The sequence below is a fragment of the Taudactylus pleione genome, unplaced genomic scaffold (assembly GCF_031769625.1).
Source record: "Taudactylus pleione unplaced genomic scaffold, aTauple2 ptg000535l, whole genome shotgun sequence".
NCBI lineage: Eukaryota > Metazoa > Chordata > Amphibia > Anura > Myobatrachidae > Taudactylus > Taudactylus pleione.
Window position 1 is genome coordinate 4,916,914 of NW_028284937.1, and position 22,890 is coordinate 4,939,803.

A 22,890-nucleotide genomic window follows, 5' to 3' on the forward strand; every position below is an offset into this window, starting at 1 on the left:
GGCCAAAAATTGAGTTGGCCATATGGGGTATGTTGCTGTTAATGGATCAGGCTGGTTGTCAGTGGACACATTATATTATATAGTTGTTGTCATTCTGGGTTGCCATCTCCTGAAGGGTGTTTACCAACAGACAGAGACTACCTACCTATCAGCTCAGGCATAGACACTTCCTGAGGAACAGAGGGCCTGATTCAGACCCGCTCGCGAGCGCACAGATGGTGCCCCACTGCGCATGCGCGAGACCCGGCCAGCGACGGGCGCTCCGTCACTACGGGTCTCATACCAAAGCAGGGCAGCTGTCAATGGTGATTGACAGCTTGCCCCATTTTGGAGGCGGGCAGGGAGGTGGCTGGGCAAACTGAGGCGTTCCTGCAGGAACGCCTACCGTTTGTGGGGGCCCTACTGACATCACTCGTGATATCAGTAGGTGGACTTCCTGCTCTATTAGAGCAGTAAGTCCACTGCGGCTTGCGGCCACGAGACCCTACCACAAGGGTCTTGTTGCAAGCCCTATGGTCGCAATGGTCTTGACCATCGCGACAATCATCTGGCCGCTCGCATAAGCTGTGGGTGGTCACCCACAGCTTAGCGAGCGGCCAGGAGGCAGTCTTTTAAAAAACAAAGGGACACCCTGGTTCAGAGCGAGCGCTCTCAAAGAGCGTCCGGCTCTGAATCAGGCCCAGAGCTCTTTTCTCTGGAGGGAAGCCAAATAGGTGGGAGCCCCTGTACTTCCAACATCTGAAGCTCTTATCTCTCCACATCATCTATGATAGAAGAAAAAAAATGTCATTGGGGACATGTAACTCCTCTTTGTGTACCATGCTTACCCTTATTGGACATGAAGTCCAGCATGGATGGTTTGGAAGAAGAAGGACTAGCAACAGATGGGGATGGTCATTATCAAGACCTGATCCCCCCAGTGGGTGTAGTCTGGGAGGTATTGGTTGGCATGCAGGCAGCGGAATAACAAAGGCCTCCATGTTGTCTGTGCCTACTATTCCGTATTTCAGTTTGCGATTCAGGTAGGAATAAAGTGGGCTACAGAAATCAGTGACAGAATCACTGGATGTCTTAGTGCATTCAGGCCAAATACGATCCATGAATTCCCATACAGATTCCGGACAGATGAATCCTTTGCTTGTAATAATCTTTGGTGATTCCTGGCAAAGGTGGGTGTTATAGCCAGACACTTTGAAGGCTGTAACTTTGAACTGCTTTATAGAAAACATGTGAATGAAACCTTTCCACACTGCAGAATATGATGGAGAAATCCCTTGAAGTTCAGCACCTAAAGCGTCTTTTTTCATGTTCTCTGAGGCCTCTCCTGACTGTGAAGAAAGATTCTCCACACTGTAGTCTTCCATTGTGACTTTTTAATGGTGATTTCAATGTTGTCCACTGGCTGAGATCCATCTCATCTGAGGGTTGGGTTTTCCCCATGCAAATGAGACAATTCACATTCGGAAGGTGATGTTTAGCCGTGGTGTCAGGCTCTCTTTTGGCAGAATTAGGCTTTAGTTTTTTACAAATATAGGCTTTAGTTTTTTAGAGCATATAACTTTATAAGCTGTTAGGATAACATTTCTGCTATGTTTAAGATTAAAAAAAAAAAACCTTTTTGTAACCCAATAAGTAAAAAAAACCAAACTATTTTCATTGCAATATTCATGCAGCCCCTTGACAGACAGCAGCACAGCACCCCTGCGCAGCTATGCCGATGACAGGTGTGGCTGACACAAACACAAAAAAAAAATTATTATTTTGGGCAGCAGCCCCTCAACAGACAGGAGCACAGCACCCCTGCGCGGCTACGCCGATGACAGTGACAGCCAGGTGTAAAATTGATAAATTAAAAAACAATTCATTTGGTGCAGCCCCTGGCTGTTAAATTGATCGTAAATTAATTTAAAAACAATTCATTGGGTGCAGCCCCTGGCTGTTAAATTGATCATAAATTTATTTAAAAATAAATAAATCATTGGTTCCTAAACCAACCATAACATTAATTTAAAATTTCAGGCAGCAATGCCCCAACCAGCACATAATGGAAAGGAAAAAGGTGCAAGATGGAGTAGTTCTTTGGCCCTCCCACCCACCCTTATGTTGTATACAAAACAGGACAGTTTAACAAACCAATCATTTCAGCGACAAGGACTGGCAATTGTGGCTGAAATTATTGGTTTGTTTGGACCCCCCATACACAAACTGGCTTTACATTACAAGTTGTCCTCATCCTCCGCATCAATGTGTACATCCTCTCTTTCACACAATATTAATTCATCCCCGCTGGAATCCACCATAGGCGCCTCTGTAATTTTATGATGTGATTGTTGGTAGAGGTCTTCCTCGTGGAATTTGTAATTCATTTTAATGAACATCATCTTTTCTACATTTTAAGGAAGTAACCTCCTACGCCGATCACTGACAAGGTTGCCAGCTGCACTGAAAACTCTTTCGGAGTACACACTGGAGGGTGGGCAACTTAAGTAATGCAAAGCCAGTTTGTGTATGGGACTCCAAATTGCCTCTTTTTCCTGCCAGTACTGAAAGGGACTGTCTGACATGTCTAGTAGGCTGTTATCTCTGAAATAGTCCTCCACCATTCTGTGAATGGAAACAGTATCACACATAGTCACGGTAGAAGACAAGTCACTAGTAGGCAGTTCTCTCAGGCCCGACCAGATGTAATTTTTTGGTGAACGATCTGCATGACCAGCAGGCATTCTGTAAGGAAAATAGAGTTTTTCCTGGCAGGTGTTGAAACTGAAGGAGATGATGGCGTTTCACATGCAGCTGCAGATGACAATGTTTTGACCAACAGCTCTTTGCATAGTTTTAGATTTTTTTTCTGTTGGATAAAAACTCACAAGGTAGGACTTAAACCTAGGATCCAGAATGGTGGGCAAAATATATTTTTCAGATTTCAATAGATTGACGACTCTTAAATCCTGGTGAAGTGATCAAGGGCTTGATCCACCAGTCTGACATACTTTGCGCAATCGCTCTGTTTCAGCTTCTCCTTCAGGTTCTCCAGCTGTTTTTGCAAAAGTCTGATGAGGAGAATGACCTGACTCAAGCTGGCAGTGTCTGAACTAACTTCACGTGTGGCAAGTTCAAAGGGTTTAAGAACCTTGCACAACACAGAAATTATTCTCCACTGCGCTTCAGTAAGGTGCATTTCCCCCTCCACGGCCTATGTCATAGTCCGTTGTATAGGCCTGGATGGTCTTTCGCTGTTCCTTCATCCACTGAAGCATATAGAGGGTAGAATTCCACCGAGTTGCTACCTCTTGCTTCAGCTGATGGAAGGGCAAATTTAACAGTACCTGCGGTCGCCGAATGTCTAAAATGTCCGGATATTTTGCGGGCCACCGAGAGCATCTCCTGCCCGACCGTGTCACTCTAACAATATTGGTGGAATTGTCCGAAATCACAATTCCTGAGGAGAGTGCAAGTGGGGTAAGCCAATTAGCAATGATTTCCCTGTGTTTTTCTAAGAAGTTCTCAGCGGTATGCCTCTTAGTGAAAGCAGTTATACAAAGAGTAGCCTGCCTCTGTATCAGCTGTCTTTTGGGAGATGTTGCTGCTGCTGTTGTAGGCAATACACCTACCCAGTGGGCTGTCACAGTCATGTAAACCTTAGTTTGCCCTGTCCCACTTATCCACATATCAGTGGCCAAGTAGACAGTGGGTACAACGGCATTTCTGAGGACATTAATAAGGTTTTTTTTTAATGTCCTTGTACAGACTTGGAATTGCTGTTCTAGCGAAGTGGAATCTAGAAAGGATCTGGTAGCGAGGACACATGCCCTTAATTAACTGTTGAAAACCCACTGCAGTAATGGCGAATACTGGACGCACATCTAATACCAGCATAGCTGTTATGGCGTCAGTAATCTGCTGTGCAAATGGGTGATTGCTGTCATACTTGTTTGCCCTTGCAAATGATTGTTTGACAGTTGTTTTTTGGAGGATATGCTACAAGTAGTCTTCTTCCTGGTCCCCTTCTGGGATGAAGATCCACTGACAGCAACAGGCGTAGACATCAAGGATCCTTCTGAAGAATCACGGATAGGAGAGGAGTCAATCATGCTTCGAATACCAACATTGGATGCAGCAGGACTACTTCCGATGACGAATGAGGAATTTGATGATGCAGGTGTTGGAGATTGAAGGCGCTTGGATCTCGCAGAGAGGGAGCAGGTAGGTGACACTGGACTTGTTATGTTTTGAGTTTTGGAACTTGGCGGCGTATACTTTGATATTTGATGAATGCGCTCCAAGTGACGTAACAAGGAGGAGGTTCCTAGGTGGTTTAGGTCCCTCCCTCTACTCACTCTTGTACGGCAACGGGCACATATGGCTTGACAACTGTTGTCCGGATCAGGTTGGAAATAATTCCACACTTGAAAAGTAGATTTTTTTGTCTTTTGTCCCGGCATGACAACAATGGGCTTTGGCTTTTTCAAACAATGGGCAACAGCTGTTGCCTTACTTACACAAAGGATATCCTCAGCATCAACATCCTCATCACCCTCATCATCCTTAGCGCCTTCAAGTACCAAAATATCCTCCTCCTCAGTGTGAAATTCCACAGAAGCATCCTCAATGACTACGTGTGCAAGATGTTGACTGCCTTTCCCACATTTACAGAGGGCACACAAATGTTGGAACTTGGAGGATCCTCCAGTACACTAGTTTAGGTCTAGCTCACACATGGCAACCGCAGACACACTTGCACTCTCCTCGGGGATTTGTGATTTAGATTTCTCAGGGCACACAGTTGGTTTTCCCGGAGCGGTCTTAACAACTTTCACATTTTTAATTGGACCACCACCACTACTACTACTACTACAAGCAGAAGGGCTATCAGCAGTCTTCATAAAGAAAGGCCAAGGCCTTATCCTTTCCTTGCCACTTTGTGTAGTGAATGGCATATTGCCAATTTTTTGTCTATCTGAAGGCAAATATCCTTTCAATTTTTTTTTCTTAACTTCAGTAAAACTTGCTTTACCATATTGATGGCATAACTTAAGCCCTGGGGCATGGGCCTTCATAGAGGACGAGGAAGTTGACGGCCTTGAACTGCTGGCGGCAGCTACAACATGTTGTTCTTGGCCTTGCTCTCCTGTCATGTGACAGCCCTCCATATTTTCTGCAGTCTTGAAGCAGTGTCACAATCACCAATAGTGTAGCCAAGGTGCGGTTACAAAATTCACACACGTGCAGTCATGCGCACACAAAATAATTTGTCTTTTTTCCTAATATTTTTGTTATTTTTTGTCAGCTCCAGAAGAACTTGGCCCCAGAGCAACGATTGATCACGACTGGAGTCGGGCAGCACAAGGTTGCAACTTGCGTTGCTGGCTGGCTCTTGTGCGCTACTGCTGTTAAGCCTAACACCCATGAGCACACACAGAAGAAAAAAATATAAGACACTTTTATTGTTTGTTTTTTTAGCACGACTGTAGTTGGGCAGCACAAGGTTGTTGCAACGTGCGTTATTGGCTGGCTCTTGTGCCTACTGTGGTTAAGCCTAACACACATGCACACAAAGAAAAATAGAAAAAACACTTTGATTTTTTTTTTTTTTGGAGTCCAGAACTTGGGCCCAGAGATGGACACAGCACAAGCCCAGGACACAGCAGACAGGACCATGACCAGAATGGATCAGCAGACAGCACCGTGACCAGAGACCAGAATGGATCAGCACCAGCCCAGGACACAGTAGATAGCACCAGCACCTCTCCCAGCCCTACACTACCCACCCTCCCTGTTCAGACTCCACAGCTGGAGTGAAATGGCGTCCGTCGCGTTTTCCCTTATATACTACATTGATCATATAGACGAAAGCTCGTAAACCGCGAGATTTCAGACTATCGTTTTGCCTCGGTTTCGAGAACAGAGTAAGGCGGGAAACTCCGAGCCTCCTTGGATCCGACTCGGTTATGCTAAATTCGGGTGGGTTTGGAACTCTGGAACACGAACCCGCTCATCTCTAATTCAAACACATGTGGGGTGCTCCAATAGAGACACTGAAGTCCAATGCATAAAAGGAGATTGAATGGGCACTCACCAGTCAGTCAGTTGAAAAAGCAAGTTTATTACTCACAAATTACATATTGCCAGTCGACTTTTCGGTCCGCATCAGACCTTTGTCAAGACAGATCAATCACCACAAAGCTACCACCAGGGAGACCCATACACTACTAACCCAGCAGCAGATTTAAATAGCCATAACAATGAGCGGGGTAACACCCCTTACTAGGAAACCGGAAATTGGACCACAAAGCACACGCATATGTAATAAATGGTATATATCAACAATATGTCACATACCATCAGCGCCGCTGATCATAGTGCTGGTGACTAGAAACCCACACAGACGGCAAAGTGCGGACTGCACATAGCAGCCCCACATCGCCGACCAGAAATACCATGCATTCCACACTGTGGAAGGCATCGCCAGTGGAAGTGATGCCGCCGGCTCACTCGGCTAGAATACAGCTACATTGTTGCTAGGCCACCGCTAGCGTCAACACATGGGCGCAGGAGGCTCATGGCTAATTTACACCAATCTCGAGTAATAGCGTGAGAGTCCAAAACAAGAATGAACACACACACGGCTAGACCAATCGGCTGCAAGGCAGAAAAAACACCTAATATGTGTATTATATCTACCTCAATGCTGGATATTGTATCTATCCCAGAGAATCATGAAGTGCTATAACTAACACTAAAATACATAGTGGTAATACTCCCCCCTTAGGTGTGTTTTGTGTCAAAAGTGGTAATACTCCTCCATTGGGTGTTTTTTGGTTAAAAAGTGGTAATACTCCCCCCTTAGGTTTTTTTGGGGTCAAAAGTGGTAATACTCCCCCCTTAGGTTTTTTTGGCCCAAAAGTGGTAAAACTCCCCCACTTATGTGTTTTTTGATTCAAAAGTGGTAATACTCCCCCCTTATGTGTTTTTTTTGGCTCAAAAGAGGTAAAACTCCCTCCTTAGGGGGTTTTTGGGGTCAAAAGTGGTAATACTCCCCCCTTAGGTGTTTTTGGCTCAAAGTGGTAATACTCCCCCCCCTTAGGTATTTTTAGAACAAAAGTGGTGGTAAAACTCCCCCTTTAGAAGTTTTTGGCTGACGCATTTCCCACAAGAGAAGTACCGTCTAAACCCAGAGGTGCAGATGAGACTTGTTCCATTTGGCCAAGATCTCCAATTGAAGAGGACGGGAGTGAAACTGAGCATACTCTACCATCTCAAAAGTGGAGACCCGGGCGCCCAGAATCTGCATGCAGGAATGGATCTACAGTTGATAAAGGCCGAGGTATGTGCAAATCTTGGACAGCACGGTCTGAATCTTGCCTACCGGAAGAAAGACCCGCTGAATCCTGAAGTCCAGCTGGGCTCCGAAGTGTGAGAAGGACTCAACTTAGACTTTTGACAGTCGATCATCCACCTGTGTGATGGCAGATCCAGTTATACAAATGTGGTCTGCCAGGACATCCAGAGAATGAGCCAGAAGAAACTAAAACTGAATAGCCCGAGCTGGGGGCGGGGTATAGTGGAGGGGGAGGCCTGGGCTAATGGTAAAGATTTTGTTACTGTTAGGTGCCCAGACTCTATCCTCTCCAGGCTATACCCATTTTGCCCCTTAGTGGAGGATGAAGAAAATTGCATTTTGAGAAAGCAAAAACGTTTTGGGAGGCAATCCCCTTATCTGGTACCTTTACCTGCCATCTGGTCTGTACACTGAGAGGGCAAATGCCTAGGGAGGGCAGGGGAGACACACTACAAACACTTCAAGGCAAACCGTGAATACAGACAGCACACAGGTATCGGTGTAGTCAATGAGAGAAAGCAGACAGTACAGAGAGAAACAGGCAAAACAACAGCTTATACGGTAGAGAGGGAGGATTCCAAGGGAGCTAATTTAGAAGAGGCTGCAGCCCTGGCACTCCTGCACCTTCACAACCCCACAGTATAACTCACAGACCCGCTATAAGTTAAACAAGTCTTCAGGGAGCTGCTGTAGCACTGCAAGTGTGCAATGAAAATGGCAGGCGGCCGCATGCAGACACGTGCCAGAGGAAGAGAGGCAGAGACCGCCTCCTTTCCAGGCTTCCAGGACGGCCGTGCCAAGATGGAGCTCCTATACTGCAGAGGAAACCCCCAGCATAGCCACCTGAGTGGGGGCACCTGTTGGGCTGGCCCCACCACCAGCCAAGTTCCCTCGCTCAGTTTAAATATGATGGCGCCAATGAGTGGCTTGCCGGGACCTAATGGCGGTGCTCACCGATGCTACTGTAATGGTACTCAGATTTAAAGGTAGGGGGATCCACGACTGTGCTACCCACCCCCATGCTACCCGGGGTTGGGGTAACCTCACTGCTGCCTTGCCTGCGGTACACAGAGTTCACAAGGTCCTGTGACACTTTGGCTAGGGACCCGGACGCTGACCACAGTAAGCTGTGGCGGGTCCCTACGGCAGCTTCCACAATGCAGGCAAACTGCAGCATCCTTGCAGTGAGTCTGCCTGTGAAGCTCTCCAGTGAAGTGTAATAAAAATAAAGGTAAATGGCTGTGGGGTAAAGAGGGGCAGGAGCCAACCTCTATTCCTCAGAATTTTTTAAAAAAGTACCAGGCTCCACTCATCACCTGTCTATACAAAGTGTAAACTCCAGTGTTCCCCATTGGATGAAGAATAAATATTAATTACAAAAAAAAAAAAATCTGCAACACGTTCTGTGCATTGTGGCTGACAATATAGTTGGAAATGTGACTGTAAAATCAATGGGCAAGTCTCAGTATCATTTTTTTTTTAATCTGCATAAACAGACAATAGGAGACTCCAGTACTTTTCTTCAAATTTGTAATGTAACTACAATGAGAACCATGGTACAAGTAAAACCGAAATGATAGGGTGAAAAATGGGATCATTGTTACATCTCAAGTTATCAAAAAAGTTTAGGAATAATGTTAATGATCATTTTGAAAATGCTTAAAAAATACTTGGGAGATAGTTCCAGCAGATACAGTTGAACAATGGGCCTGATTCAGCAGAGGATGCATTAGCTATTGCAGCTAACATGGTAGCAGCTACAATACGGTAATGCAGCAGGAGGCGTCAGACCTCCTGCATGCATTACTGATCCGAGCTGCGTCCAAGGAGGCAGCATCAGATCATCTGCAATAACAATGGCCAGCTAAGTGACCATGGGGTCATGCAAACCGCCTTTGCTCAAAAGAGGCCAGGAATTCTCAGGAGATCCTGGCCTCCTAACTCCCTGGGCGACTAAGCCGTCGTCGCCCAGAAACAGTAGCAGGCTATCAATCACTGACAGTCTGCTGCCGGACTGCGTGCGCGATTGCAGACCCGTACAGCACATGCGCAGTATGGGTCTGGTGTATGTGCAGATTCCCAAACATCAGGAATCTGCGATCAGCAGTGCATTACTGAATCAGACGCAAACATAAGAAAAAGGTTTTAGTATGCTTGGGATAAATAGTGTTATCATGAGAATTAGCCATTAAAAAATAAGGCAGCCTATGGTCATTTGGTATTCACAGAATATGCTTAGATATTCTCAGTAAATAAAGCACTTTATCAAGCCCAGTATCGTATGGCATTGTACAACCAGCAGAGGCTTAAATAAAAACAAGAGATATGGTAAGAACTTACCTTTGTTATCTCTGTTTCTACAAAGTCCATAGCGTTGACCCTGGGGTATAGCTGGATCTGGATCCACGGGCACCACGCAGTTAAAGCTTTAGCTCCCAGGATGCACTGGGTCCATCCTCCTCTATACCCCACCCCCGAGCCACAGGTACCTCAGTTTGTAAGTAGCCAAGGCCGGAGGAGAAAAAACAGAGACAAGGAAGACTGGAACACACAAGAACCATACTCAGAGAAAGGGAGACGGAAAACCGGTGACCAACCACACAGCCCATATGAAGCCAGGTGCGGGAGAGCGGGCGCCCTGTGGACCCTATGGACTTTGTAGAAACAGAGATAAGGTAAGTTCTTACCATATCTCTTGTTTTCTACTTCAGGGTCCATAGGGGGTCCACAGGGTTGACTTTGGGGATGTCCCAAAGCAGTCCAATTAAGTGCGGGGACGCTCCTGTGCTGAAAGAATACGGCACCCAATGGAAGTATCCTGAGAGGCGAAGGTGTCAAAATGCATAGAACCTTAGAAAGGTCTGAATGGAAGACCACGTGGTCGCCTTACACAGCTGAACAGCCGAGGCGCCACGGCTAGCAGCCAACGAGGGACCCACAGACAGAGTAGAATGAGCCTTTACAGAGGCTGAAACAGGTAAGCCCTCCCGTGTATAAGCCTCAGAAATAGCCAAACAAAGCCATTTAGCCAAAGTTTGTTTGGTTTTCACAGGAGGTGTTGGCCTGCCAACAAAGAGGACGAACGAGGAATCCGAGTTCCTAATGGAACTAGTCCAGTCCACATAAACTTGAAGAGCCTGGACCACATCCAAGGAGACCTAACCAGCCGAAAGGTCAGGTGACTGAAAAGCCGGCACAACAACTTCCTGATTAATGTGGAATTTAGAAACCACCTTAGGAAGAAAACCCGGACGAGAGCGAAACACCGCCCTGTCCTGGTGAAAGATCAGAAAAGGAGGACGACAGGAAAGCGCCCCCAATTCCATACCCTTCTGGCTGCAGCAATTGCCAAGAGAAAAACCAGTCTTAAGAGACAACTACTTGAGTTCCACCGACTCTAGTGGTTCGAATGGAGGACCCTGAAGGGCCCGAAGCACCATAGCCAAATCCCACGGAGCCACCGGGGGAACAAAGGGAGGCCGAATCCTGAGAACACCCTGGAAAAAGGTGTGAATACCTGGTAGCGGAGCAATCCTGCGCTGGAACCACAGATAGTGCAGACACATGAACTTTCAAAGAAGCCAGGTGTAAGCCAAGGTCCAAACCAGACTGAAGGAACGCCAAAATCCTAGAAACACGAAACACTTGAGGATCTAAGTTCCTCGTCTCACACCACTGAAAATACAGTCAGGTGCATAAATATTGGGACATTGATAGAATTTTCATATTTGGCCTCTATTCACCACCACAATGGCTTTGAAATGAAACAAACAAGATGTGCTTTAACTGCAGACTTTCAGATTTAATTTGAGGGTAATTACATCCAAATCAGGTGAATGGTGTAGGAATTGCAACGGTTTCTATATGTGCCTCCCACTTTTTAAGGGGCCAAAAGTAATGGGACAAACTAAACAATCCTAAATCTAACTTTCACTTTTTAATACTTTGTTGCAAATCCTTTGCAGGCAATTACAGCCTGAAGTCTGGGTTTCATCTCTGGTGATGCTCTGCCAGGCCTCTACTGTAAATGTCTTCAGTTCCTGCTTGTTCTTGGGGCATTTTCCCTTCAGTTTGGTCTTCATCAAGTGAAATGCATGCTCAATCGGATTCAGGTCAGAGGATTGACTTGGCCATTGCATAACATTCCACTTTTTAGCCTTAAAAAACTCTTTGGTTGCTTTTGCAGTATGCTTCGGGTCATTGTCCATCTGCACTGTGAAGCGCCGTCCAATTAGTTCTGAAGCATTTGACTGAATATGAGCATATAATATTGCCCGAAACACTTCAGAATTCATTCTGTTGCTTTTGTCAGCAGTCACATTAATAAATAAATACAAGGGAACTAGTTCCATTGGCAGCCATACACATATACACCTACCTCCTGGAGAGTGTTCTTGATTTGGCCAACTGTTGTGAAGGGGTTTTACTTCACCAGGGAAATAATTCTTCTGTCATCCACCAGTTGTTTTCTGTGGTCTTCTGGGTCTTTTGGTGTTGCTCTCCGATGCGTTCTTTCTTTTTAAGAATGTTCCAAACAGTTGATTTGACCACACCTAATGTTTTTGCTTTCTGACTGATGGGTTTGTTTTGATTTTTCAGCCTAATGATGGCTTGCTTCACTGATAGTGACAGTTCTTTGGATCTCATATTGAGAGTCGACAGCAACTGATTCCAAATGCAAATGTCACACCTAGAATCAACTCCAGACCTTTTACCTGCTTGATAATGAAATAACGAGGGAATAGCCCACACCTGTCCATTAAATAGCTTTTGAGTTGATAGTCCCATTACTTTTGGCCCCTTAAAAAGTGGGAGGCACATATAGAAACAGTTGTAATTCCTACACCGTTCACCTTATTTGGATGTAATTACCCTCAAATTAAATCTGAAAGTCTGCAGTTAAAGCACATCTTGTTTGTTTCATTTCAAAGCCATTGTGGTGGTGAATAGAGGACAAAATATGAAAATTCGGTCAATGTCCCAATATTTATGCACCTGACTGTAGGTATGCCACACCCTGTGGTAAATCCTGGCAGAGGCAGGCTTGCGCGCCTGCAGCATCGTGCTGATGACCGAGCTAGAGAAACCCCGGGACCTTAAGATGGATGTCTCTAGACAAACGATCCAGATCCGGGTGAAGGCAAGGACCCTGAGATAACAGGTTCGGACGTTGAGGCAGAAGGAACGGAGCCTCGATGGAGAGACTCCGCAGATCTGAGTACCAAGGATGTCTGGGCCAAGCTGGAGCCACCAGCCTTGTTTGAATTTCCGAAGGACCCGAGGTAGTAGGGAGATCGGAGGGAACAGATACGCCAACTGGAAGGTCCATTGCACTGACAGCACGTCCACCAGGCTTGCGTCGGCATCTCTTGTCCTGGACCCGTACACGGGCAACTTGTGATTGTGACGGGAGACCATGAGGCCTACATCCGGCAGTCCCCACTTGTCCATGAGTAGTTGAAACACCTCTGGGTGAAGAGACCATTCTCCGGGATGCACGTCATGACGACTGAGGAAATCCGCCTTCCCATTGAGGGCTCCTGGATTGAAGACTGCCGAGATGGCACTCCGCCTCAGACAGGATGCGTGGCACCTCCGTCATTGCTGCTCGACTGCGAGTGCCCCCTTGATGGTTGATGCACGCACCATGGTGGCGTGGTCGGACTGAACCTGCATGGCTTTTCCTTGAAAAGTGTGACCTGATAACTGGAAGACCCTGTACACGGCCTGAAGTTCCAGAATGTTGATCGGGAGAATTGTTTCTTTAGCTGTCCAACAGCTCTGAAGTGAAAGTGGAACTGTCACTGCACCCCAAACCTGGAGACTGGCATCTGTTGTGAGAAGAACCCAGTCCGGGATCCAAAAGGGGCAACCCCAGGTGAGATGGGGTTTGAAGCCACCAAGACAGACGCACCTCTGGATATAACACCAGCATCTGGGTCCTGATCCAGTGTGGTAACCCGTTCCATTTGGAAAGAATCAGCCCCTGCAGGTGCCTGGAATGGAATTTGGCAAACTCCACCATGTCAAATGTAGACACCATGGACCTTAGAACCCTCATTGCCGAGTGAACAGACACTCGGCAACTCTTCAGGCAACTGCGCACCCGCAGTTGTAAGGAGGAAATTTTTTCCGGAGTCAGAAAGATCCTTTGCTGATGAGAATCCAGCAGGCTCCCAAATGAACCATCCGTTCATATGGAATCAGGGAGCTTGTTTCTAATTTATCAGCCATCCGTGCGCTTGCAGACAAGCGACCGTCAGGTGTAGATGTTGTAGAAGTACCTCCGGAGAGCTTGCCAGCAATAGGAGGTTGTCCAGATACAGCAGAAGCAGTATACCCTGGCTCCATAGATGGGCAGCCATGACCACCATAATTTTGGTGAATACCCTTGGAGAGGCCAAAGGACAGAGCCTGAAACTGGTAGTGGTGTTGTCATATAGTAAACCTCAGATACCGTTGGTGTGAAGGCGCTGTAGGAACATGGAGGTAGGCGTCCCAGGTTCCATAGCCAGAATGATGGAACGCAAAGTTTACATCCTAAATTTGGGCACTCTGAGGAACTTGTTCAGCGACTTTAAAGTGAGCAAAGGCCGATGAGACCCATTGGGTTTCTGCACCAGAAAGAGTAGAGTAGTAACCCGTCCTATGTTGAGAAAGTGGAACGGGAACAATGACCCCTGCTTTCAGCAAGGATTCTATGGCTTCCTGAATCTGCAAGGCCTTGTCCTGAGGACTCGTGTAGAGAGACCACTTCTTGAACCCAAGCATCCGTGGTGGTGTAGTACCAGCACTGGGATCCCCCAGAGGGAGGCCCGTCCCATCAGGCAGAAGGTTTATCCTCTGGCTTGGAAGTAGGGCGTCTATCACTCCATGCTTGGTTCTTTGGTTTAGGGGCGGCCTTGGTTGTCGACTGCCTCGGGAAGGACTGCCCCTTGGACTTTCCCTGAGAACAAAAGGACCGAAATGCAGAGGTCCTAGCCTTAGAAGGTGCAGCTGCCGACGGTAGAAAAGCTGACTTAGACTTTGCCAGGGTATCTACAATTTTGTCCAGGTCTGGGCCAAACAATAACTCCCTATTAAAGTGTAAGGCCTCCAGGCCCTTCTTGGAGTCCGCATCTGCCCTCCAAGAACGTAACCACAAAGAATGGCGAGCAGACACCGCTGTGGCCGAGACTCTGGAAGTCGGAAGACTGGCGTCCAAAGCCGCCTCACCAATATATGAAGCGGCATCTCTCATCTGTCCCACTAAAGCTCTCTGAACTTCAGGAGCCTACTCAGGAAAGGTATCTTCAAGTACATTGGCCCAGCTTTCAATGGGTTTAGCTACCCAGGAGATGGCCATGGATGGACGTGCCACAGCCCCTGAAAGAGAATAGATTGACTTGAAGCAAGTCTCCACTTTCCTGTCCCTGGGATACTTTAAGGATGAAATGGAGGGCATAGGCAAGCTAGCACTCTTGATTAAGCAAGTAACATGGGAATCCACCACAGGCAGAGTTTCCCACTTTTTGCAATGACCCGCAGGAAACGGATAACTAGACGCTAAACGTTTCTGCGGCTGGACCCTCTTACTAGGCGACTACCAGGCCTCCGCCATGTGGTCAGTCAGCTGGTCAGATAGAGGAAAAACTGGTGAAGTCACTTTTGCCTGTTTGAAATTTGGGTATTTGGATTTAGGGGTCGGAGCTTCATCCTCAATATCAAGAATGGATCGAACCGCCCTAACCAAAGCTGGCACATTAATAGAAGATTTAGGCCCTCATTCAGAGCCGTACGCTCTGAGCAGAGCGCACGCTCTGCATGAGGGCCGGGCTCCATTTTCATGGAGCGTCCTCCTGGACGCTCGTATAGCTGTGGGTCACCACCCACAGGCTATACGAGCGTGCATTTTGATGGCCGCGATGGTCGTGACCATCGCGACCATCGAAATTGCGAGCCGGAGCCTGCGGTTGAGGTTTTCAACCGCAAGCTCCGGAGTGATTTTGGCTCTATCAGAGCCAAAATCACTCCCACTGACATCACTAGTGATGTCAGTGGGCCGGCTTCTGACGGGAGGCGTTCCCGTGGGAACGCCCCCGGGAAGGGAGGCACGCCCACCAAAGGGGGCGTGCTGTCAATCAACATTGACAGCACGCCCCCTTTGATCGGACACAACGAGCGAAGGAAAGTCCTTCGCTCGTCGTGTCTGGCGCATGCGCACGACGGAGCTCCCTCCGTCGTGCGCATGCTCAGTGCAGACCATCGACCCACTTGCGAGCGGACAGCCGCTCGCGAGTGGGTCTGAATCAGGCCCTTAGTCTCTACTTCCCGGACAGGGAAATCTGAGTCAGAGTCCTACGGTAATTCCCCATCATCCGAGGACTCTGGGGTCCCGCCGCGATTCCCAGATCTGTACTGGCATTGCGGCGCCAGCGGGGTGTAGGAGCGGCAGCTTGGACGTCCAATGGACAGTACGACGCTGCCGCTCTGAAGAGTTGTAAAAATAAAACGTAGAACTCATAAAATAAAATAAGCTTAGGGGCTGCTAATCGCCCCCCCTGCGCTACCAGTGACCCGACTCCAGCTGGGCACCAACTAAAACTGAGGTACCTGTGGTTCGGGGGCGGGGTATAGAGAAGGATGGACTCAGTGCATCTTGGGAGCTAAAGCTTTAACTGCGTGGTGCCCGTGGATCCAGATCCAGCTATACCCCAAGGTCAACCCTGTGGACCCCCTATGGACCCTGAAGTAGAAATAACTAATGGAAGTTTAATGTAAAAAAAAAAAAAAATCACGAAAACCATTTTATCAGACGGGAATGGCTAGATCCTCTAAAGGTTTTAATATGTTTATGAATGTAGCGCGCCTATATGCAAGAGGGGACAGAGCCGACAAAGCCTCGCTGATAAGTGACATTTGGACTCCTATATTATGCCTGTATCACGCATACTAAGTACACCAGTAGTCCATATGCATTTTGAGAACCATCATTTAGGCTGGAGAACGCCTAAAATATTATTTCTCTAGATTTAGTTAAGTGAAAACTAGAAATAAATCACTGAATTTTCTGCCTCTTCATTTGTTTTATTGCAAGATTTTATTACACTCTTTTTTATAAAGAGAGACCATTGTTTTGTTTTTTTTTTATAAACTTCTGGGCAATGAATTATCATCAAAGTGCCACTAGCTATCTATATGAGCACATCATGGTTTACAGCGATCTAACACAACCTGTGACCATTTTTAATATCAGCACTTAGACCTTACTCTAGCACCACACCTGCAGCACAGTGAGATTCACACACACCATTACCTGGGATGCCGGCGCTCGGGATCCCGGCCGTCAGAATACCGACAGGGATAGAATACCTACACCTGTCAGTATGAATCCTTAACCCTCCCTTACCGCAGCTTAAAAATAACCTTCGCTCACGGGATGCAGTTAAAATACCGACGGCCGGGACCTGGGGGGGTTGCGTTAGCTTTAGGCACAACGTGGGGTTAGAGTGAGGCACCACTGGGGGGGAGGGGGCTTGGTTAGGGTTAGGCACTAAGTGGGGGAGAGTTAACATACTTACCCAAGCCCTACATTCCCAGCATTGGGATGCCGCTGTCAGTATTTTGGCAGCAGGCATCCTGACTGCCGGGATTTCAAACCCAACATCTTCCCCCTTCGTGTCAAACCCTAACCCCCCTAGTATAAAACCCTAACCCCTAGTATCAATTCTGAGCGCCGGCATCACAACTGCCGGAATTGAAACTACATCCAGAACCCATTATTTGCAGAACTGCGCTGTGTGTATTGGATTTTTCCTACTCAGGAACAAGTACAGTGGGAATTGGTATGAAATACCGGCAGCTCAATAGCCGCCGGTTCAAATCCCGACATCTGAAGATCCAGACAGGAGTGGTATGTATGGTATCCCTACCCCTCTCCCCCCCTAACTCTACCTTAGTGGTGCCAAAGCCAAACCCTAAAACAGAATGTAAACAATCTGCAGGTCGACACTGTGAATGTGAACATTTTGTCCATGTTGACGTTCTATATGTCAACATACTGACCGCATACCATTACTATTAAGGCCTTGTATATATTTGAGAACCTGTTAAAACTAGCGAGGCCGCACTCTGCAAAACAAGGATACAAACAGGCTGTATTACAGTCAGCTCAGTGTAACACTGGTGGAAGTGAGCACGTCACCAGATCACAAATCATCTAGCTTCTGCTATAAATAAGAGTTTGAGGTACACAAGACTTTAAACAAGGGTTCCAAGCTGGATCCACTGGATCGATATACAGGACTCATTTTCAAAGTCAAATAACTCCGTGTCCACTGCTACGATGACTGGATTGGCATTGTGATAGTCAGCACCTGAAATGTACAAATAATATGCATATACAACTAATTAATTACATTTTAATTACTGGAAAACAATTCCCTATAATGTCATCATGTTGGCATGCAAGGACAGTTAGTATGACATCTGGCCTCTGCCACCAGCATCAGCGATGTTGCTTCCAAAGAGATCCGGCATAACACACATCTACGGTACAGTCTCCAAACACTTCTGTTATTTCACATACTTAGGGGGAAATGTATCAAAACTTCTAAAGAGTGAAGAAGTGGCTATGTGGGGAAGTTACCCAATCAGCTTTTACAGACGTGCACACCTTTCACACCATGCGATTCCCCACGATTGCATACGCCACACTACGATATGGCGTGCACTGCGATCGCACCATGCATTTCTATGGAGGCGAGTACACAGTACGCTTATCCGCTCGCGAACGTGCGCCTCACGATTCGCCACGCCATAAGCAACAATCTAGCTGGGCATATATGTACCTATCATTTTATAATATGTTCTTGATAAATGATAGCTAGAAGCTCATGATGAAAACACAAACACTCCTGAAAATGATCCAATAACAACATCACAACATTATCTACAAGCAAAAATGTATAACAGTATAAAAGAAAGGAAAAAAAGCACAAGCCACATACAAAAAGAAAATGGTAAATCTATTAAACAAATGTAAAAAAAAAAAAAAAAAAAAAGGAGGGAGAAAAGAGCAAGAAACGAAACCCCGGCCACCTGCCGCCAGGACTCCGGGCAAGGTCCCACTGGGCTGGTGCCTTTTGCGGCCGACGGCCGCACAGCCAGCCCTTCACTCACCCCCCTCCCCAAGCTTCTGCTGCCGCGATCAGAACTTTAAGCTCCGATCGGACAGCTTACACAGAAAAAAACTGGCCGACGAGGGAGCTGCCGCAGCAGCTCCTCCCATTAGCCTTTGCAGAGCCCGGAGCCGTCACAACTGACGGCTCTGCCTGCAGCTTCTCTGCATCTAGTCTCCAGCCTCCTCCGACGTCACAAGTTCAACCAGTCAGCAGATGCAGCACAGTGCAAGGCTGCCAGTGTCCACCGGTGAGTTCTGTGAGTCCCCTCTCTCCCCTTCTCCCTCCCTATACTCAGATACCTCATATATATATAATTATATATATATATATATATATATATATATATATATATATATAATTATATATATATATATATATAAATCATATATGATATGCATTACTTTTCATTATGTAAATATATATATTTAACTATACATATTTACCCTATATACATAAATACACATGTGTGCGTGTATATATATGTATATATATATATATATATATATATATATATATATATATATATATATACATATATATACACACACTCACAAACACACAGTCGAGTGCATAAATATTGGGACATTGATAGAATTGTCATATTTTGGACTCTATTCACCACCACTATGGCTTTGAAATGAAACAAACAAGATGTGCTTTAACTGCAGACTTTCAGATTTAATTTGAGGGTAATTACATCCAAATAAGGTGAACGGTGTAGGAATTACAACGGTTTCTATATGTGCCTCCCACTTTTTAAGGGGCCAAAAGTAATGGGACTATCAACTCAAAAGCTATTTCATGGACAGGTGTGGGCTATTCCCTCATTATTTCATTATCAATTAAGCAGGTAAAAGGTCTGGAGTTCATTCTAGGTGTGACATTTGCATTTGGAATCAGTTGCTGTCAACTCTCAATATGAGATCCAAAGAGCTGTCACTATCAGTGAAGCAAGCCATCATTAGGCTGAAAAATCAAAACAAACCCATCAGAGAGATAGCAAAAACATTACGTGTGGCCAAATCAACTGTTTGGAACATTCTTAAAAAGAAAGAACGCACCGGAGAGCTCAGCAACACCAAAAGACCCAGAAGACCACGGAAAACAACTGTGGTGGATGACAGAAGAATTATTTCCCTGGTGAAGAAAAACCCCTTTACAGCAGTTGGCCAAATCAAGAACACTCTCCAGGAGGTAGGTGTATATGTGTCAAAGTCAACAATCAAGAGAAGACTTCACAAGATTGAATATAGAGGGTTCACCACAAGGTGTATAAACCATTGGTGAGCCACAAAAACAGGAAGACCAGATTAGAGTTTGCCAAACAACATCTAAAAAAGCCATTACAGTTCTGGAACATCCTCCTATGGACAGATGAGACAAAGATCAACTTGTACCAGAGTGATGGGAAGAGAAGAGTATGGAGAAGGAAAGGGACTGGCTCATGATCCAAAACATACCACCTCATCAGTGAAGCATGGTGGTGGTAGTGTCATGGCGTGGGCATGTATGGCTGCCAATGGAACTGGTTCCCTTGTATTTATTGATGAAGTGACTGCTGACAAAAGCAGCAGAATGAATTCTAAAGTGTTTCGGGCAATATTATATGCTCATATTCAGTCAAATGCTTCAGAACTCATTGGACGGCGCTTCACAGTGCAGATGGACAATGACCCGAAGCATACTGTAAAAGCAACCAAAGAGTTTTTTTAAGGCTAAAAAGTGGAATGTTATGCAATGGCCAAGTCAATCCTCTGACCTGAATCCGATTGAGCATGCATTTCACTTGATGAAGACAAAACTGAAGGGAAAATGCCCCAAGAACAAGCAGGAACTGAAGACATTTGCAGTAGAGGTCTGGCAGAGCATCACCAGGGATGTCTATGCGTTCCAGACTTCAGGCTGTAATTGCCTGCAAAGGATTTGCAAAAAAGTATTAAAAAGTGAAAGTTAGATTTAGGATTGTTTAGTTTGTCACATTATTTTTGGCCCCTTAAAAAGTGGGAGGCACATATAGAAACCATTGTAATTCCTACACCGTTCATCTGATTTGGATATAATTACCCTCAAATTAAATCTGAACGTCTGCAGTTAAAGCACATCTTGTTTGTTTCAGTTCAAAGCCATTGTGGTGGTGAATAGAGGCCAAAATATGAAAATTCTGTCAATGTCCCAATATTTATGCACCTGACTGTATATGTAAAATATACATATATATGTGTTAAAGTATGTATTTACATACAAACACGTGTGTATAATGTATAATATATATATATATATATATATATACATATACATATACATACACACACACAGTATATAGACAATATATCAGCACCAACTGGAGGCACTGAGCGTCTTCATAGAAAAGTTATTCTTGATAAGGACGGAGGCCCGAAACATAGGATATAAAATTATAACTTTTCTTTGAAGACACTCATTAATTAGTCTTACACACCTATACTTTACACTGCACTGTCACGCTTTTTCCATTTTTCGTGTGATGCCCTGAGGGGGTCCTGGGCTGGATGTTTTTCGGGGTGCACTGCGCCCCGGATGTGAACCCCTTAGTGTTAGGGACTGCTAGTGACAGAGAAGCCGTGACGTGGCCTAGCAGCTTCCCATGTATTTGCAAATGCATGCAACTAATATCTCTGATTTCTATGACCATATAGTTTTCATATATTGTTGCAGGTACTATTCAGTGTGCTGAGGAACAATAGGGGGTTGAACCCCCCTCCTTTTTCTAAGACGCTGAGTGCCGCCAGTTGGTATTGCTACTAGGAGGGCACATCTCATCATAAGCAAGTGCCGAGTATCTGGAAGATCGGTATATATATATATATATATATATATATATATGTGTAAAATGGGAAAGGCGGCACTCACAGGTCTGATGAAATGAAAGAATCAAACTTGACAACTGTGTCTGCCTTGTTCAATGTTTCAGTCTCACATGACTTTTGTTCTTGATAAAAGTCATGTGAGACTGAAACGTTGAACAAGGCAGACACAGTTGTCAAGTTTGATTCTTTCATTTCATCAGACCTGTGAGTGCCGCCTTTCCCTTTTTACATATGTAAGTGGGTGTTCAATTGAACTTCCAGGAAGGCACCAAGGCAAGTAATTTATTTTGCATTTATGTGGAGTGCCAGCCATTTGACATATATATATATATATTATATATATATGGTCAAAGAAGGAGAACGGTGCGCACCACAGTTAGTAGATAAAAGGATTTATTTAATACAGCACACAGACAACTTACATTTAAGTTTCCAGCAAGCAGCATACACGTTATGGCAAAATATCGCTGGATTCGCGGAAGCCTCAGAGCGACACCAACACCCTGGATGTAAACAACAGCGCTTGTGATTTTAACCGGTGTTAGCGGTGCTCGCGTCTCGGCTCGCTCCCCCTCTTACAGACTTTGCCAAGGAAGCGGCGGCGTCACAACATCGTGACGTCACCAAACCACGCCCCTTCGTGCACTACGTGTGGCTTTCTAAAAGCAGGGCCTAAATTTAGTCACCCTCATTCTAATATAACATATAATATCCGGTATGTCCTAACTTGTAGTACACAATTCGTTGTTTATTTCATTGTATGCCCATGTAGTAAGTACTATGTAGGCAAGACCTCATGGCCTTTAAAGAACGTATGGCTCTACATCGTTCAGCTATTAGGCAATCACTGGCAGATAAGGATATAGAGCAGCCAGTGGCAAAAATTGTTGAAGCACCCTCTAGCATCTTTGAAATACATGATCATTGATCATATTCCTCCGAAACCCCGCGGGGGTGATAGAATACAAGAACTCATGAGGTTAGAAACAAAATGGATGCTATGTTTAAACACTATGCAACCTTATGGACTAAACGAGAAATCAATTGGAACTCTATGTAGAATCTCGGATTGTTTAGTATTAAGCCTTAGGTTGTCGTTTTTCCTCTAGTATCGAAGGGTGATAATCTTTTCGATACAACCATTGCTGTAGCTTGCCGATAGGGATAATGGTGCTGTCATAGATAAAGTTATTATTTTCTTATATTTTAAGAGTTGTGTAAAATTGATTTTGCAGATATATAATGTAATGTATTTAATCTTGATGGTTAGTATGTTTTCTTATATGCAATGGTGCTCACTACTTGTATATTTTATATTCCAGCTGCAAGTTGGAGCGAGAGACAGGTTAGTTTGCCATTGGAGTTACCATGGCAACGAGTACCAACAAGGCGATGACGCCATCAGAGTGCACTACCGGATAGACGTGGACGTCGCGCTCAGCTCCGACGGCAGCGTGGTTTTGTGTACAGGGGATATAAGGTAAGTGGGTAACTGTACTTGTTTGTTATGTTATTGTGATCTTGAGAAAGGGACTCAGCGTGG

The 22,890-nt window shown here is 45.5% G+C and overlaps 1 protein-coding gene across 1 annotated transcript in view; it reads right to left on the bottom strand.

The window, feature by feature from the left end:
- Nucleotides 1-16,393: 16,393 nt before the first annotated feature.
- PIH1D1 (PIH1 domain containing 1) overlaps nucleotides 16,394-22,890 on the bottom strand; it is a 40,390-nt gene continuing 33,893 nt past the window's right edge. Inside the window, exon 11 of the mRNA XM_088450925.1 lies at nucleotides 16,394-17,694. Within this exon, the coding sequence (XP_088307051.1) occupies nucleotides 17,659-17,694 (36 nt within the window). The 3' untranslated portion in view covers nucleotides 16,394-17,658. The remainder of the gene's footprint in view (nucleotides 17,695-22,890) is intronic.